This window comes from Notamacropus eugenii, chromosome 3 (assembly GCF_028372415.1).
Source record: "Notamacropus eugenii isolate mMacEug1 chromosome 3, mMacEug1.pri_v2, whole genome shotgun sequence".
NCBI classification, from domain to species: Eukaryota; Metazoa; Chordata; class Mammalia; order Diprotodontia; family Macropodidae; genus Notamacropus; species Notamacropus eugenii.
This window is the reverse complement of record NC_092874.1, coordinates 10,109,038-10,125,894: the sequence shown is the minus strand read 5'-3', so window position 1 is coordinate 10,125,894 and position 16,857 is coordinate 10,109,038. Positions and strand designations below refer to the sequence as shown.

Below are 16,857 nucleotides of genomic sequence, written 5' to 3'. Positions count from 1 at the left end.
CTGATGTGGCCCAGATGGTTCAGGCAGGGACTCATCCTGAAGGCAGGGGATGCACTCAAATCTTCAAGGTCTCTCTGCACTGACTGAGACGCTAGCATTCCCCAGCTCTGATCGCCAAGAAACCAACAAACAAGTCACTTTGGCAGGACTTTGCCCAACTCATTGGAAGCACGGCAGAGCTGGGGATGTGGCTTCTTGCCACAAGCGCTTTGCTGGCCACTGGGGGGAGCTGAAACTGTGCAGTGACTGCAGCAGATGGCACATGTCAGGGGCTTAGGAGCAGAGGGAGAGGGTCCTCGGAGATCAAGGATCATCTCCACTTTGCATCAAGCAGGGGGAGGGGCAGAATTCCATCCCCTCCCCACCTATTCCAAATCCAGGGCTCATTCTAGCATGCCAAGATGACTGGGAAGGTCCCAGGGTGAGTTCACACTTTAAGATAGAATTTTACTGAAAATTTCTATTTGTTTTTTTTTCTAGTAAAAAGGCAGCCAAAATTAAGGTGACAAAATGCTTTCACTAGGAGTATATTAAAATGAGAGCTGCTGTATATTCAAAGTCATTAAACTTCTCCAAAAAAGTTCTAAAACTTACTCATATCCTCAGTCGAGTCTGATCTGAGGTCCTAAAAGACAGTACAGAGAGAGCTATGCAGAGAGTGCTCTCTGGAGGGAACCATCAATCCATCAACCACAAAACTCTGGTACCCTTAGAAAGAAAGACTCAGGAAAAAGATTTTTGAGTTTAAGACTTAAGTGCTTAATGCACTGAAACCAAATTGACCAGAGAGTTTTTGGAACAAGTTTTAGGACGTGTCCCCCAAGAATTTCTGTGTAGGGTGAGCCCTCTCCTCTAGTTTTAATGACCTGGTGATTTGTAGTCATCTTTAAAATGAGAATAAAGTCAGTGAAATGATTATCTTCTCTCCCTCCAATGGGCACTGAATAAGACTCTGACTGGTGGCTTTTCTTTAAGCATGTCCAGTGCCCACACCCTGTCCTGCAGCCAAAGGGTCCCCTGCATACCAGGACCCTGTCCTTCCTACTGCCCAAGTGGATCATGCAGTAACCATCGGCCTGGAGGTATTTGTGATGTTAGAGACTGGATAACTGCAGCAAATCCTCCCTTAGTAATAAAGAAGTTGGAGAAATGGGGAGGTGAAGTGGGCAAAGGGTCCTAATCCATTCCATTCTTCCTATCGTCTCACTTGTCCTATCTGGAATACAACATAAACAGTGTGATCTCTATGGACCAAAGATGACCGAATGTTCCATACCGAGTCTTTTCTTTCAGAATTAAACACAGGTTTCTAATAACTTCAGAACTAACTTTGTTTCTCAGATGGCATAACAAAAAGAATATTAAATAGCAAAATATAAAAATATCACTTTATCATATTTTTAAAAACTTGCCTAAAAGAATAATAAGTATTTTATTAATGATTATTTTACGAGCTTTATCCTGTGATCTGACACATAGAAAAATAACCAAAGGATCTATGGAATCTAGAATACTTCCACACTTTCCATCTACTCTATTAATAAACATATGAACAGGGACTGTGCACATATCAACAATTTAAGCATCATTCATAAATAAAATCTAAAATCTACAAGCACATTTTTGAAATACAAAATATCTTACAAGATGCAAAGTGTTTGCTTTTGTTTGAGTTATCAATGCAACTACTCTTCCAATCATCAATTTACAATACTCTCAATCCAGGCAGGAAATCCCAGCCTCAGCTAAAAACCTCATGTAATGCACACTGTCTAAAGATGCTGCTGTCAAAGTTAGTGCATGCCATTTTAATTAGTGCCTATTTATGGCACAACTATGGAGTTCATATGCTAACGTCAATTTAGGTTTTTCAGAGTTAACTCTAAAGAAGTAAGATCACCGAGACCAAAGAGGAAATTTTTAAAACTTAAATGGGCTATTTCATGTTCAAAGAAACTTCTTTGAAGTTAGTTACTTCGAGCTACTTCAAATCATCGGCGTGCAACTCTTTTTGAATGTTTGTGCACAAGGAACACTTCCAATTTTACAAAGTATGGTTGCGAAATCCACTGTAATCCTCCTTATCAGTATTTGAAAATGTAAGTGACCTAAATATATTAATACTAACAAATGAAAATATAGGAATACAGCTAACTCTAAGAATGAATGTTAGATGTAAGAGAGACTTTTTTTTTTTTTAAAAAGAACTTTTATACATCTGTATACTTGAATCACCCAAGGTGTGCTTGCAAGGAGAGGGCCGAGCCTGAACTCAGGAAAACAGACTTTCAAATCACCTCTCTCCTAAATACTAGCTGCGATCTCCCGGCCAACTCACCCCTTCGCAAAAATCCAGCTAACTCTCCAAGCCCACAAGTTACAATGAGTTAGAGATGTACATTGCTGGAGGGAATTTCCAGACTGCGAATTCCTCACCACTCTAAAATTACTATTTTCAACAACATGTAAAGAAATCTGTTCTTTTGTACTCTGAACAGAGAGCCCCTGGAAAATTCTCAAGTTCAGGAAAAGAAAGACCCCCCCCCCCCAACTCGCCACTGTATCCAGTTTGTAGATTTCACAGTGAGAGTCTTTCCATTACACTTGCGGGGGGAGGGGTGTGGAGGTTTGGATACAATTTGCTACAAACATACCCAGCGCTCCAGGACCCGCCTGCGGTGCCCATACTCGGGCCGGCTTAGGTGAGCTCCCGCACCCAGGTGCCCGCTGCCTCTACTATTTCCCACCCACGAAAGTGAGGCGACAGCCCGGGGTGGGGTGTGGGCACCGCGGGGAGCTCCAGAAGCCGCCCAGCACATGTTTGGCCCCACTGGCCGCGCGCCCCAAGAAACTCCGCGGAAGCTGTCGGGGCTCGGAGCCCGCGCTCCCACCGGGCTCAGTGAGAAGGGCCCCCGACAGAGCGCGCCCCGGGGAGCCCGCGGCCCCTGGCTCTTCGATTCTCGGGGGAGAAGAGCCGTCAGGGTGCGTGCGTGTGTGCCAGGGGCACCGATCGGGAGAGGGGCAGGGGGCGGGCACGGACCGCGGGCCGACCCCGCTCGGTCCCGGGCGGCCAGGGACGCTTACGTTTTCTGCACCGGCTTCCTTCGCTTGCGGCTGGCGTAGGTGATGTGGGCGCCGCCCGCGCCGCTCATGGCGCCGGCCCCGCGGGGTGCGGGCTGCGCGCGGGCTCCGGGCGGCCGCAGGTGACGAGCGCGCGGCCGCAGGTGAGGCGAAGGCTGCGGGCGAGCGCGCGCAGCGGGGGGGGCGGGCGCCTGGACGCAGGCGCACAGGGCTCCGCTCTTCAGCCCCCCGAGCGCCCAGAGCCCCCGCGAGCCCAGCTACACCCGGGGGGGGGTGGTGGGAGGGGGCCCCCCCCAGAGGGCACGGCAGGGGGCCCGCGCGAGTCCTCCGCCTCAGGGCCTTCCTCGGCTCCTGCCGCCCGCCCGGGACCTTGGGGCCGCCGCCGAGGCTGCTACTGCTGCCGCCGCCTCAGACGAGTCACCCTGAGCGCTCCGTCCCCTCCCGGCCACCTCCAAGCAGCCTGACAGCCGCACCCTCCGGCCCCGCCCCTTCGCGCCCCGCCCTCCCAGGCCCCGCCCCCGCACTCGGGGCTCTACCCCCCCCCCCGGCCCCACCCCTATTGCTTGCGTCACGGCGGTAGACGTGCTGTCCCTCTTCCGGCGCCATCTTGATAAGGTCGGGAGCGAAGCTATGCGTTCCCCCCTCCCTCCCCGCCAAGGATGCTGCAGTTGTCTCCTTGGCTGCTAGAAGGCAGCTCGGCACTCGGCCCGAAGCCCCCCGGACGTGTGCTCACACACCCTCTGGGTCCACTTTCTGGTCAGTGGTCAATGGCCCTGAGCCTCAGTTTCCCCTCCGTGAAATGGAGCCTCTCCAGCTGGGCTCAGTGCGTGCAAAGTCCTGGCGGCCAACAGCCCCGGCCCTCAAGGCGCTTCCACTCTACACCGTGCCCTGATTGCCTGGGCCCGGGGAGTGGGTCTTCAGGGCAGGCTGTCAGCGCACAGCTGGTAGCTCCACGCTGACCCCAGGTGCCTAGGTTCCCTGAGCACCAGTCCAGCCTCGCAGTCCCGCGATGCCCGCATCCCCATTGTGGTGACAGTCCAAGCTTGTTTTCTACATCTCGCCTTCCTTAACAGCTGAGATGCGGAGCATCTGGAGACGGCTGCACCTGAGAGGTGGTTCCTGAGCAGTCTGCAGGGGCACCAGGGATTCCTGGATCTCGAGGAAGAAGAGGAGGGCAACTCTAGTCTTGGACCCGGGTGCCAGTGTAGGATCTGCCATTTCCTCCCAGTTCTCTCATGACCTTGGGAATGTATCCTCTCCCTCTCCACTTCATTCCCCTCCTCTATTCAGTGCTTTGTGCAGGTTTGATTTGTGAATCTGATCATTAATGGCTAAGTCCTAAAACTGAAAGAAGTGAAAACAAAACAAAAAGAAAACCACCTGCAGCGGTGCTGAGTTCCCTTTAGACACTGCTAGAGTAGCGATGTCTTGCCGAAGCTTAGCAGGTATGCAGGAGAGGAGGGTTTTAATAAAAGCATTCCTCCTACCAGGTCTTAGCAATGCACTCCCTAAACTGTCCCACTCAGGACTGAACACAATAGTGCCGCTGTCATCTGCCCACGTCAATCACCTCATTATTCTAGGAGGCCATAAGACTGTATTTTTTCTTAAAGAAAAAAAGATAAAAACCAGGCCCATATCCCATTGTTAATGCCTGCTTGTAGCCTCTTTCTGGAGAATTGCAGTCTGACCAGATTCCCTCATCTCATTCCTGTGAAGTTGATCCAGGCCAGAGGTACAAGAGATGTCGAGGTTGAGACCCTTGTCAGCTACATAGAGGGGAACATTAGTGCCACAGAGGTGTCAGTGAATGCTGTGGTACTGGATGACAAATGTAAAGAAAAGAGAAAAGTTGTGGGGACATAGCCATAGGGGAAACCCACCTTTAGATCCTATGGGGAAGAAAGACCTGCAGGGGACAGAACTGCACCCAGCAGAGAGATGACAGAAAGCCAAGATGAGCTGGGGGGAAGAGAGTGGTGGTGCATGAGAGGATAACTCAGTGGTGCCATCAGCTTCAGAAAGTTAGGACTGATGGAGGCTGGCAAAGCTATTACTGTGCACAGCATTTTAGAAAATACATTAATGAGATGGAGAACACCCAAAAGAGAGCACCACAATGGGGAAGGAAACTTAGAGGTTATCTAGGCTGATGCCCTAATTTGACAAATAAGCAAACTGAGACCCCATTGGACTAAGTGACTTACCCAAGGTCACACAACCTGTAAGTGGCAGAACTTCGTGCCTCAGATCCCTGAGCTCCAAATTCAGCCCTCTTGCCACTCAAACTTACCATCTCAAGTACATGCCTTCTGAAAAGAAGTCTTAAACCCAGAGAAGAGAGGGTTTGGGGCATTTGAGATTTGTTTTGAAGTATTTCACAGAGGAGGAATTTGCCCATCTATAGTTTGTTCATAGAGGTTTGCATGTTTTCTCCCCATTAGATGGTGAGCCCTTACAATACTAGACTTGTTCTGCGTGGCTCCAAATAATAGAAAGGGTGAAAGTCACTACAAGGCACATTTAGTCTTGGGAGCAGGACAGCCTTCCTGACGGAGCTGTCCAAGGTCAAAGGGCTCTGTTTGTAATGGACTCCCCCTCAATGGGTGTCTTCCTCTAAAGGCTGACCAACCACTTGTCAAGTGTATGGGAGGGGAAACTGGTTACAGTGGATGACTTCTGATGATTCTATGTGTGGCAGAACAGGAGTCAGCTCATTTTGTGGCCTTCAGGGGAAGTTTCAATAGAGTGGTCGTGGTAGATAGATTTGAAAGAAGACAAGCATGTGAGTGGGTGCTGCAAAAGTGAAATTATCAAATGGAAATTACTCCTATGGAAACTTTGGTGGTGATAGAAACAGGAGGTAGTAACTTCAAGGGCCAACGTTGTTTTTGGTTTTTGTTTTCCGATTGGTTAGTTGTTTTTATAAGAAAAGAATGTAACTGATAAGAAAAAAATCCCCAGAGAAACCAACATATTTGTAGCAACACTTTTGTTTGGGGGGAGGATAAAGAGTTGGAAATGTGTAAATACCTCTTGATTGGAGAATGGCTAAACAAATTGTGGAACATAAATGTAATGGAAGATGACTGTGCTGTAAGAAATGACAAATGTGATGAATATAGAGAAGCATGAACAGATCTACATGAACTGATGCAAAATGAATTAAGCAGAGTCAAGAAAATAATAGATATGATGACTACAGCAATGTAAATGGAAAAACAACCACACCAAAAATCAGGAGTCAAATTTTCACCATTAAAAAGAACAAACCTGGCTTGAAGGAAGAAATATGAGAAGAGAATCAGACCCCTTTGAAGAGATGGGAGGTCCAAAGTGTTGTACATTGCACTTATTTTCAGACTTCTTCAATTTATTGGTCAGTTGTGCTGATTTTTTCCTTTCTTATTTTTAGCATTTAAAAATTGCTATTTGCAAAAAAAAAAAAAAAAAGAAATCTTAAATGTCATTTGCTATGTGAAATAGCTCTCTGAGAGGAGCAAGAATATTGGGAGAAATGATGGTGATGTAAAGAAAAAAACAGACATCAGTAAAAAACTTACTAAAAAAAAAGGAAAGAAGGAAGTAGGGAGGCCTTCAGGGGAAGGATCCAAGGGAAGAAAATTGGAACACTCCAGGAGAGAATGAATGGATACACATATACATGTACACAATGGATAAACAATAAATGTTTATTTTTAATCATTTAATGTAGGCTAAGCACCGTACTCAAAGCTGAATGAAGACAAAGCTCTGCCCTCCAGAAACCTACCTTCTAGTTAAGGTGGTATTGTTATTTCCACTTGACAGCTGAGGAAACAGAGACAAATAGAGGTTTAGTGACTTGCTCAGGGTCACACAGCTAATGAGTATCTAAAACTGGATTTGAACTCAGCTCTTCCTGGCTCCAGTCCAGGCTCTGTATCATTGTGCGATTTCATTTGACTGAGTTTTCTCTTCTGTAGAATGGGTATGATAGCATTTAGCTCCTGAGGCTCATTTGAACCCAGTTCTACCTCATTCCAAGTTCAGGACTTACATTGCTATGCTGCTGTTCATCTGATATCCTCTCGATGTTGATCTTTTCGAGGCTGGCGCTCATTTCCCCCATTCCCACCTGCACAAAGGCAATGATGTATTTATATTAATCCATCAACATTCTTTCTTCTTCTTGAGCTGTGGAAACATGTCAAGGAACCTGAATATTGGTATAAGTGTTGTCTATGGCTGTGAAATGGACCAAATGTAAGTGGGGTTATGAAATGATGGTTTTGTATCCATTAATATGATGAATGAATACATGAATGAATGAATGAATGAATGAATGAATGAATGAATGAGTGAGTGAATGAAGGCATCCCTTACTATATGCTGTACTTACAATCCCTTACTATATGCAAAGCACTCTGCTAAGTTCTGGGGACAGAACTAGAAAGGTAAGACAATGCCTCTTCTCAGGGGGCTCACATTCCAGTTGGAATAGAAGACACACTAGGAGGGTCTAGCTACAGGGCAGAGAAAACATCCCATGAGCACTTTGGGTGCTGCAGCAGAGCCAGTGGTAAGGATAGGGGATGGGCATGAGATTCTGAGCTTCTCAAGGGCAGAAACTGTCTTTTCCTTTGTCTTACTAGAGCCTGGCAAAGCATCTATCATATAGTAGGTGCTTAATTAATGTTTATTACTGACCTGAGAGCACAGCCTCAGTGGATTCAGACATGCCCCCAAAGGGAAGATCATGGTAAGGTGGATTCAGGAGGCATGCTGGAAGGGAGGAGCCCTCCATGCTTGGTTCTGTTTTCTGCCCCACCCCCCTTCTCCCCCTAGTGGAACTTAGGAGATTTATTACTTTATTTAGCTTTAGAAGATGAGGTGGCATCAAAGGCTGCCTTACTAATGACTCCAGCTCCATTCCAAGGAATACTTGGAGGATAAAGATAGAATTGGGCAGTGAAGAGGCAATGCTTACAGGTGTTTCTGGGTTCTTGACCTCTATGCCAGCTCTGGCGGGTCAGCCACTCAATCAGTAAGCATTTGTTCAGCATCTATGTTGTGTACTAGTCCTATCAAGCTGGAAGGGCTTAGAGAAGACCCCCCACCCTGCAGTGGTGGTGGACAATGCATCTTTTGCTCAAGGACCAGCCTGGGTTCATGGGAGGAAGCTCATTGCCAAGCAGTGTTCACAGACTCTCCATGAAGTTGTGGAGAGGTGGAGATCTACACTAGTGAATAGGGTGTCCATAGAGGTGAAATCATACCTCTTTGAAATACTGAAATAGAAAAGTCAGATCAGACAGTGCAGAACCCCCTTCCCAAAATTGTCCCATCTTACCTCAAGCTATAGCATTGTGAACTAAAGCACCCCTGAAACTGTGCCACTTCCCTTTGTTTGCCCACAGAATTAGAAACAAGGTAGAGATAAACCAGTCAGTCAACAAGTGTTTACTAAGCACCTACTATGTGCTAGGTACTGGGGATACAAAGAAAGGCCAAATCCCAGATCCTGTCCTCTTAGAGCTCCAAGTTTAACAGGGGAGGCAACATGCAAACAACTGTGTACAAACCAGATATATAGGACAAATTGGAAATAATCTCAGAGGGAAGGCATTAGAATTAAGGTGGATCAGGCAAGGCTTAAGTAGTTAAGATATATTTATAGAAACAACTACAAAGCTAAGAGAGGGAACATGAAAATCTTCTGAATGGGAAAAGGACTTTCAAAGTCATCAAATTCTGTAGGTAAGCCCACCATTCAACTAATTGGGAACCCCTTGAGGGCAGGGACTATCTTTTCAACTTTTTATATCCCCCAACACTTTCCCAGTGCCTGGTAAGCAGTAAGTACTTAACAAGAGTTTGTTGATTGGCTGACTTGCCAACTACACCAAGCAAATGAAAATCTAACCTGGTTTAAATATATATGGATGTCAGGAGAATCCCCAACTAGGCTCACAAATCCAGACAAGTATCCATTTGTAGCAAGAACATTCTTTTTTCTTTTTGACACAGTAAACACTTAATATAGTGATTTATAGAATATAATAAAACTTTTTCTTAGTTGGAGGGGAGCTATTAAATATTCATTAAAATAATTATTCTTTATTTCTTAGGAAACCTGGCTTTGAGAAGCTTCAAATAAACTCAAATGGATGGATTTGCATGTCTCCTCTGTTGATGAAGCTGACTGATCATAATGCTTGACTCTTTCCTTGACCTCCCAAAAGTTCTGCAAAGGAGGTCTACCCAATGTGATGAAGCCTTTCCTTATCTTCCCCAACATAGGGAGAATAGCAGTGGAGCACTCTGTCTGTCCCCCCATGATCCAGTGTCTTCCCTCCATAACCAGCCTGTTCTCTTCTTAGCAGACATTTCACACTCTGGCCTGGATGCACCCAGAAGATTAAACAAAACAAAACAAAAACTTTGATTTTCATATTTTGCACCAAACTTTCTGTAATCTTGCCTTTTAAGTCTCTTATTGTTATTATGAAATATTTACCAGCAACAAAGCTTGGTCATTTTATTTGCTTTTTTGTGTATTTGAGGGAAGGAAGAAAAAGAAAAGATATGTCAGAGAGCCCTGGAGCTGAAGTAAGAGAACAGGGTTTGAATTCTGCCCCTGTCCCTTGTGTGTCCTTCATGCAGTCATAAAACTTCCTGATCTTGACTTCTTCATCCATAAAATGATGATGATGGTGATGATGATGATGGTGATGATGGTGATGATGATGATGGTGATGATGATGATGGTGATGATGATGATGGTGATGATGATGATGATGATGATGATGATGATGATGGTAGTGTTTATTTACGGCTTTAAAGTTTACAAAGCACTTTATTTACCTTATCTCCTTTGAACCTCATAACCACTTGAGGAAGCAGGTGCAATTATTAACCCCATTTTGCAGATGAGGAGACCGAATCAGACAGAGTTTGAGACTTGTCCAGTGTTACACAGCCAGTAAATATTTGGAATGAGATTTGAACTTGGGTCTTCCTGATGAGTGCCACGCCTGGAGTCAGGAAGACTTGAGGTCAAATCCATCCTCAGTTGCTTCCCAGCTGTGTGACCCTGAGCAAGCACTTCACTCTTGTTTGCCTCAGTTTCCTCCAATGAGCTGGAGAGGGAAATGGCAAACCACTCCAGTATCTTTGCCAAGAAAATCCCAAATTGGGTGGTAAAGAGTAGATACAACTGAAACAATTGAACAACAATAACTCCCTAACTACAAGTTCAGCATTCCATCGACTGTACCACCTAACTGCGCCCAAAATGAGGGGTCTAGACTAGATGAGCTCTAAAGTCCATTCCTGTCATCAAGCCTATTAGCGTGTGTTGAATGAATTCTATCACAACTATGTTTCATTGAATTGGACTAAGAGTAATGCAAATGCATTTTTTAAAAGATATATTAGCAGGACATTTGCATATTTCTTCCCCCCATCCCCCTGCTTTCACGATAGATCTTGATCTTGGAGATTCTCATCCTGGGATATAAATAGGCCTCTTTCTATTTCTAGTCTCGATGTTTTAGTTAAGGGATCCATCCAGTTAGTCAGACACTCTACTGAAAATGGAGTGATGTTATCTGATGATGAAAATTCTAACCTCTCCTGCTTGGCATATCGTGATTTATATCTGATATCCATTACAGAGCTTCTCAAAAATCAAATGCATATTGGTATTTAAAATCATTTAGCTTGAAAGATAGAAATATTTGAGTATAATATAGTCTATATTATAAATTCCTGTGGGTAGAAATGAATTACCAATGCAGAAATTAGAAGATTATCAAATAGACTTTTTATTGGTTAAAGTAAAAATGCAGAAAGTAGAAAAAGATGAAAACAATACTCTAAGAGAGGTTTAGGAAAATCTAAATAATTATGAAAGCCCCAAAGCTAATTTTCTGTTTTGCCAAGCTTTAAAGGATAATAAATTCCAAGAAGACATGAAATGTTGGAATGGGGAACTCTTTTCCTAAGGTTAAAAAAAAAAGTTCAGTCCAAGGATGAGAAAAGGGAGTGTGAATCACCTTTAAATTGTTTGACTATAAAGTAAAACTAGAGGTGATGGATTCATTAAACATTAATGAATAAAGGTTAGCCAGTCAGACACAGGGGAAGTGCTTAAAGAATGCTAGTTGACTGACTGACTGATAGATTCACGATAAGGCAAACCTTTGAAAATGTAGGAAGCAGACAGGAGATCAGGGTAGGGTGTGTGTGTATTTTGTTTGTAAGGATACAGAGCAAAATGCACATGTGGTGTTTGAGAGCAAAGCTATACCCCAAGTCTTTCAGCAGCTGTGGTGTTAAGGAAGGTCATTATTATTTTACAAAGGCAATCAGGGCTAAGTGACTTGTCCCAGGTCACACAGCTAGAGTCTGGATTTGAACTCAGGTTCTCCTGACTCCAGGGCTGGTGATCTATTCACACCTCCAGCTCCAGCTAGCTGCCTTTAAGAAAGGTTATTATAATTGCAAATGAAAAGGTCTTAACTATACCATGCTAACTAAACTTATTAGCTATTACTTCATCTTTTGAAGTCATTTATACACTATAATCTAGTAAATTTACTGGTATTTCTCCTGAAGATAGCCAAGTACCAATCTTTATGAAAGAGCTATCTACTCTGGGATTTTTTTTTCTTAGTCTCCTCCTTTGCTTAAGAATGCTTGGCTTTTCCAGAATATTCCAAAGTAATATCCAGTGATGCTAAAAAAAATCTAACATCATAGTATAGAAATTCTTAGGAAAAATACTGGGTTGAATGCATCCTATTCTCTCCATAGGTCCCTTCTGGTTCAAGTATGATAACCTACCTAAGCATCAGAATAATCTACTATTACCTGATTGGCAAGCTGACAATGGTAAAGGAGTTCTGGTTACATAATTAATCAAGGGGATGTAGCTGTGGGTGGAGTGTCCTGTAAATCAGTAAGCTCCCCACCCTTCCCTCCAGAGCCACAGAGCGAGGAAGAGGAGGAGAGTTGTCTTCCTGCTTAAACCTCAGTGGAGTTCCCATGTGCTTTTAAAGAAAAAATGGGCCTACTGTAATGGACATTAGGAGGCATTCATTTGGCTTCCAGGTCTTGGAGAAGTAAGTCAGGTAAGCTCTAGCCACATTTCTACACATGCCTGTAGAAACAGTGGCAGGCAACTGCCATCAGAAAATGATGGATAAAGCTCTCCCATCTCTGTAGAGCGTCCTCTGTCCAAGCTTGAAACGGCATCTATAAATAACATTTTTGTAAATCTCGTAATATTTTAAATGCACTAGGGTAGCCTCTGTTAAAAGGAATCTGATGTCCTTTCTAGCCCTAAATCCTAGGATCCTGGGATGAATGCCACTTTTTTAAAAAAGACATTCAGGATTGTTTCTCTAATCTGCTTTACTGACAGCCAACACTGTGTTTCTCTGAGGGAGGAGGGTCTTTCTTGACTTGTGGTTTTGACTTAGGTTATGTGGTCCGAGATCTTCAGAGTGACTGCATTTGTTTTTCTGAAGCTTACCAACAGTCAAACAAAGCAAAAAAAAAAAAAAAAAAAAAGAAAGAAAGAAAAAGACTTAATGAAAACCTGATCTGAAAGATGCCAGAGATGAGGGAGCAGATGTCCTCAAACTGATCAGGAAAGCCAAGGGAAAGGATCTTATGTGTAAACCCTGACTTGTTCAGGTTGGGTATGATGAAAATGTTGTCCCTAATGGAGAGTTACCAGGGTACTCCAGACTAGAAACAGATCTGGTCTTGAGTCTATTTCCATATTTTGGTTGAAGGGCTTTGGAATTTGGGGTCAAAATTGTCTTAAAATTTCCATGTGGTTTTCCTTACATTAACATCTCCTCTGTGAAAGTCAAATATCAAGGTAACTAGACTCAGGATGAGTTACTAAAGAAGAAAAAAAAAGGGCCAACCTGCTCTGGTTGCAGGCTTAACCAGTCAGAGAAGGTTGTGGTTGGGGGCAGATGATTCTTCTTATACATTTTATCCACAGACTCCTCTGACTGTCCTCCTAGGCTGACCTGGGCTGGAAAAAAATGACTCCTCATTGTGACTTTTTCTTGGATTTCACTATCAGAATCCAGTCTGAGGCAATTTCTAGATGTTTTTGGAGGAGTTTGCGGGGAGTGTGCTATACGGCTTCCAGCTGCTCTGCCATCTTGGTTCCACCCCCTCTTCCATCTATCTTGAATACATCTATATACACTCCATTAGAATGCAATTTCCTCAAAGACAGGGTTAAGATTTACCTTTCTTCTTTTCCTTGGTGCTTAGTATAGCGCCTAGCACATTGTTGTTTGTCCTTCATGTTTGAAGGAGACTGAAAATAAGATGATGATTCTGGGGTCAATGTTTAATGTGTCCACCTGGGACTGATCAGACTAGCGTGAGCTCAGAAAGCTCTACCACAAGGCAGACACATAGTTTGCATGAACTTTCAAGACGGGGATGTCTCTAAATTCGTTCATCTCACATTTCTTTGAAGCGACTTTTATTCTTTCCTCATAAAGCACAACATCTTCTTTAATGCAGACATGCTTTGCTGGACAGTCCTGTGTCGGTATCTCCCATGTCTCATAACTGAAACAAAAGTTCTTCAGACAGACCTTCAGAGCATCCTTGGGGTACTTTTTTTGACTTTCATGCGAGCAACTGCCTTGTATGAATTCTCTGTAAAATAACCTTTTAGGTCAATCCATACTTGACATTCAAACTACATGGCCAGCTCGTTGGAGCCATGCTTTCTGCAGTAGTTTAAATACTTGACAGTTCAGTTCAAGAAAGGACCTCAGTGTCCAGTGCCTTATCTTGCTAGGTGATCTTCAGAATCTTCCTAAGACAATTCAGATGGAAATGATTCCAAATCCTGGCGTGGAGCTGGTATGCTGTCCAGCTTTTACAGGCATACAACAATGAGGTCAGCACAACAATTCTGCACACCTTCAGTGTGGTAGGCAGCCTAATACCTTTTCTCTACCACACTTTCCTTTGGAGCCTCCCAACTAATGAGCTGCCTCTGGCTACTCATCAACCTGGAAAGCATACTGCCAAGGTGAGTGAACTTCTCTGCTGTACTCAAGATGTCTCTATTTTCTATAACTGATCGCTTCATGTATGGCTGGCATGGTACTGGTTGGTGGAGAACCAGTGTTTTCTTGTTGCTAACTGTTGAGCCCAAAATAGCACAAGCAGCAAAGACTCTCTCCATACTTTGTTGCATCTCAGCCTCAGAGGATGCATTGACTACAGTTCTCAGTGTATCCACACCTGCTACTTTTCACTTGCCTGTCACCACAGGACTGTAAGGTAGGTAAAAATAGTAAAATGGTATGGGTGATGTATTTTGACTTACATGTAAATAGGATTTAAGTGAGATAAAGTGATGTGAAGTCGTTGACTTCATTCTTTCTTCCAGAGTCATCAGTGTCCTGGAGCAAGATAACGTCAAGACAACTGGTGATAGCTTGGCATGCAGTGGATGACCTTGTCCTCTTCATTGTCTGGCCAATCTCTAAGGACTCTACAGTGCCTGCTTTAGCTAGCTTCATGGCTGTTATAACCAGTTGTTCTCATCTTCTCATTCTGCCAGACAGTCTTCCCATGCCTGGTGTAGACATTCCCCTAACCCAACAATGTGTTTAAGGTCCCTCATTTACCCTCAACCTCATATAGCACATGTGCTGAAATGGCTTAATGGGGTGTGGCTGTTAAGTGTGCTACAACTTCTTGGGGCCACACGTAAGAGTTGGGTGAATCAAGTGGACATTCAACAGCCCTGTAAAGGGCTCTGCATCCCTCATTCGAGTTGCTGGTTCTTCCTGAGTACCCCTACACTGCTTAGCATATAAGAAACACAGAAAGGCCTGTCAGCTGACTGAGTAGAGTCCATTGAGTTCAACTCCTTCATTTTACAGGCAGTCAATCATCAATAAACATTTAATAAGTGCCTACTATGTGCAGCCACTGTCCTAAGTGCTGAGGATACACAAAGAGGCAAGGACTGTTTCATCTCCTCTTCTCTCATTTTTGTCATTTAAGAAAAAAATTTTGTTGAAATCATCTCTGGTCAACTAACTGATGAAAATTGATAATCATGGTAGAAAGCACATCCTTAGGGGCTCACAGGCTATAGCATTATAACGACATACCCTGAAGCCCCTTAGGACCACCCTAAGGCCCTGGAGGAAACTTAATAGCCACATTCTGGGGACCCAATGTGTGAGAGAGGGTAGAAGTTGGGTTAGTAGCTCCAGAACATAGACTCCCTTTACATTCTTGTTATTTCTAGGAAAATTAGCAGGACATCAGAGGGATTGTCATTCTCCTTTATGACAAATAGCTCACATTTCCATAGCACTCTCCTCACCTGAGGGACAGGTAGAACAAATATTATCTCTATTGGACAGATCAGGAAATCAAATCTGGGAGAGTTGAAGTGATTTTTACCAGTACCAGAAACAAGATTCAAACCCAAGTGTTCCTTTTCTAAACCTCAGGTTCTATTCACTACCCCTCCTTTGATTAATCATCCAAAGAATCAATCCAAGAGGAGCAACCGAAATCAGAGCAAAGGACTGTCTCTGTTTTGAAATTGAAACAGTGTGGCAGCTGTCTCTCTAGCTCATCCCACAGATGAGTGTTGAGACTTGTTTCTGGAGTTCAGGGTGTTTTAACACCTGCACCAGCCACAGGAGAAAGTGCCAGCACCGTAATCTCTTGTGGCCAAGAGTTATTGGGCAGTTCAGATCCTCCTCAAATCCTTACTGCCATAGTTTTACGTTACCATCACTATTTCATCATGGGGGCAATGGGTAGGCATTATCACCATGACTCCCCGGTTATTACTTTATCTCAACCCACAGGGCTTAGAGGGATGTTGAGTGATCAGCTCCAGTACTCTGGCTAGCCTTTCTATTTGTGCACTGCCTGGTGCCCACTCATGGAGATGAATCAGGGAGTACCGATGTTGCATACAAGGCTTTCATTGTTTTCCTTAGTGACTCATTTTCTGTTTAAAGAGAAATATTTTTTAAAAAAACCTTTTTCTACTTTCCAAATTGCTCAAATTATATTGGTTTATGTTTTCTAAGTGTGACTAATATAATGTATATGTTTGTATCTGTTTTGTATCTGACCACAAACATAGTCATCCTTTTTGGAAAGTAAGCTCCTTGAGGGCAGCAACTGTATTCACTTCTGTCTTTGTAACCCTAGAGACCACCATAGCTCCTTGAGTATAGTAGGTGCTTAAATGTGTATTGACTGATTCATTTCTACACTGTCTTTTTTTTTAATGAATATAAATGCATTTATGAAGCACTTACTATACACAAAGCACTAGAGATACAGATAGAAAAAAAAAGTGAGGCAAGACTTGTTCTTAAAGGACTCATATCCTGTCTGGAAGAGACAACACATGAGGGAAATTCCAGCAGCAGGAATGATGGAAAGGCCCATAAATCCCAAGGGTGTATAAGCAATGTAGATAGCAAGACCCAGGTAAAGTGTCAGTGTTTGCTTTGCCCTTTAGTGCAGATTGCTAGTATGATACTTTCTTCTGATTCAGTCCTCATCAAAACTGTCAATTAAGTAGGTGCAATTTCTCTTCTGGTACCCTTCCATTTCCCTGTCTAAGTCTCCTTCCTTAGTACCAATTCCTTAGCTCAATTCCAGTCTTCAGTGTTCTTATTGTCCCTGGACTCCCCTTCCCCCAACTGCAAAATTCCACATAGGTCTGACTTTTCATTTTTTTTTATTCATTAATTA

General features: G+C 43.7%; 1 protein-coding gene across 1 annotated transcript in view; it reads right to left on the bottom strand.

The window, feature by feature from the left end:
* Window positions 1-3,526, bottom strand: part of AHR (aryl hydrocarbon receptor) — a 57,797-nt gene extending 54,271 nt beyond the window's left edge. The window contains exon 1 of the mRNA XM_072650833.1: window positions 3,085-3,526. Coding sequence (XP_072506934.1) covers window positions 3,085-3,152 — 68 coding nt within the window. The 5' untranslated portion in view covers window positions 3,153-3,526. The remainder of the gene's footprint in view (window positions 1-3,084) is intronic.
* Window positions 3,527-16,857: the final 13,331 nt, after the last annotated feature.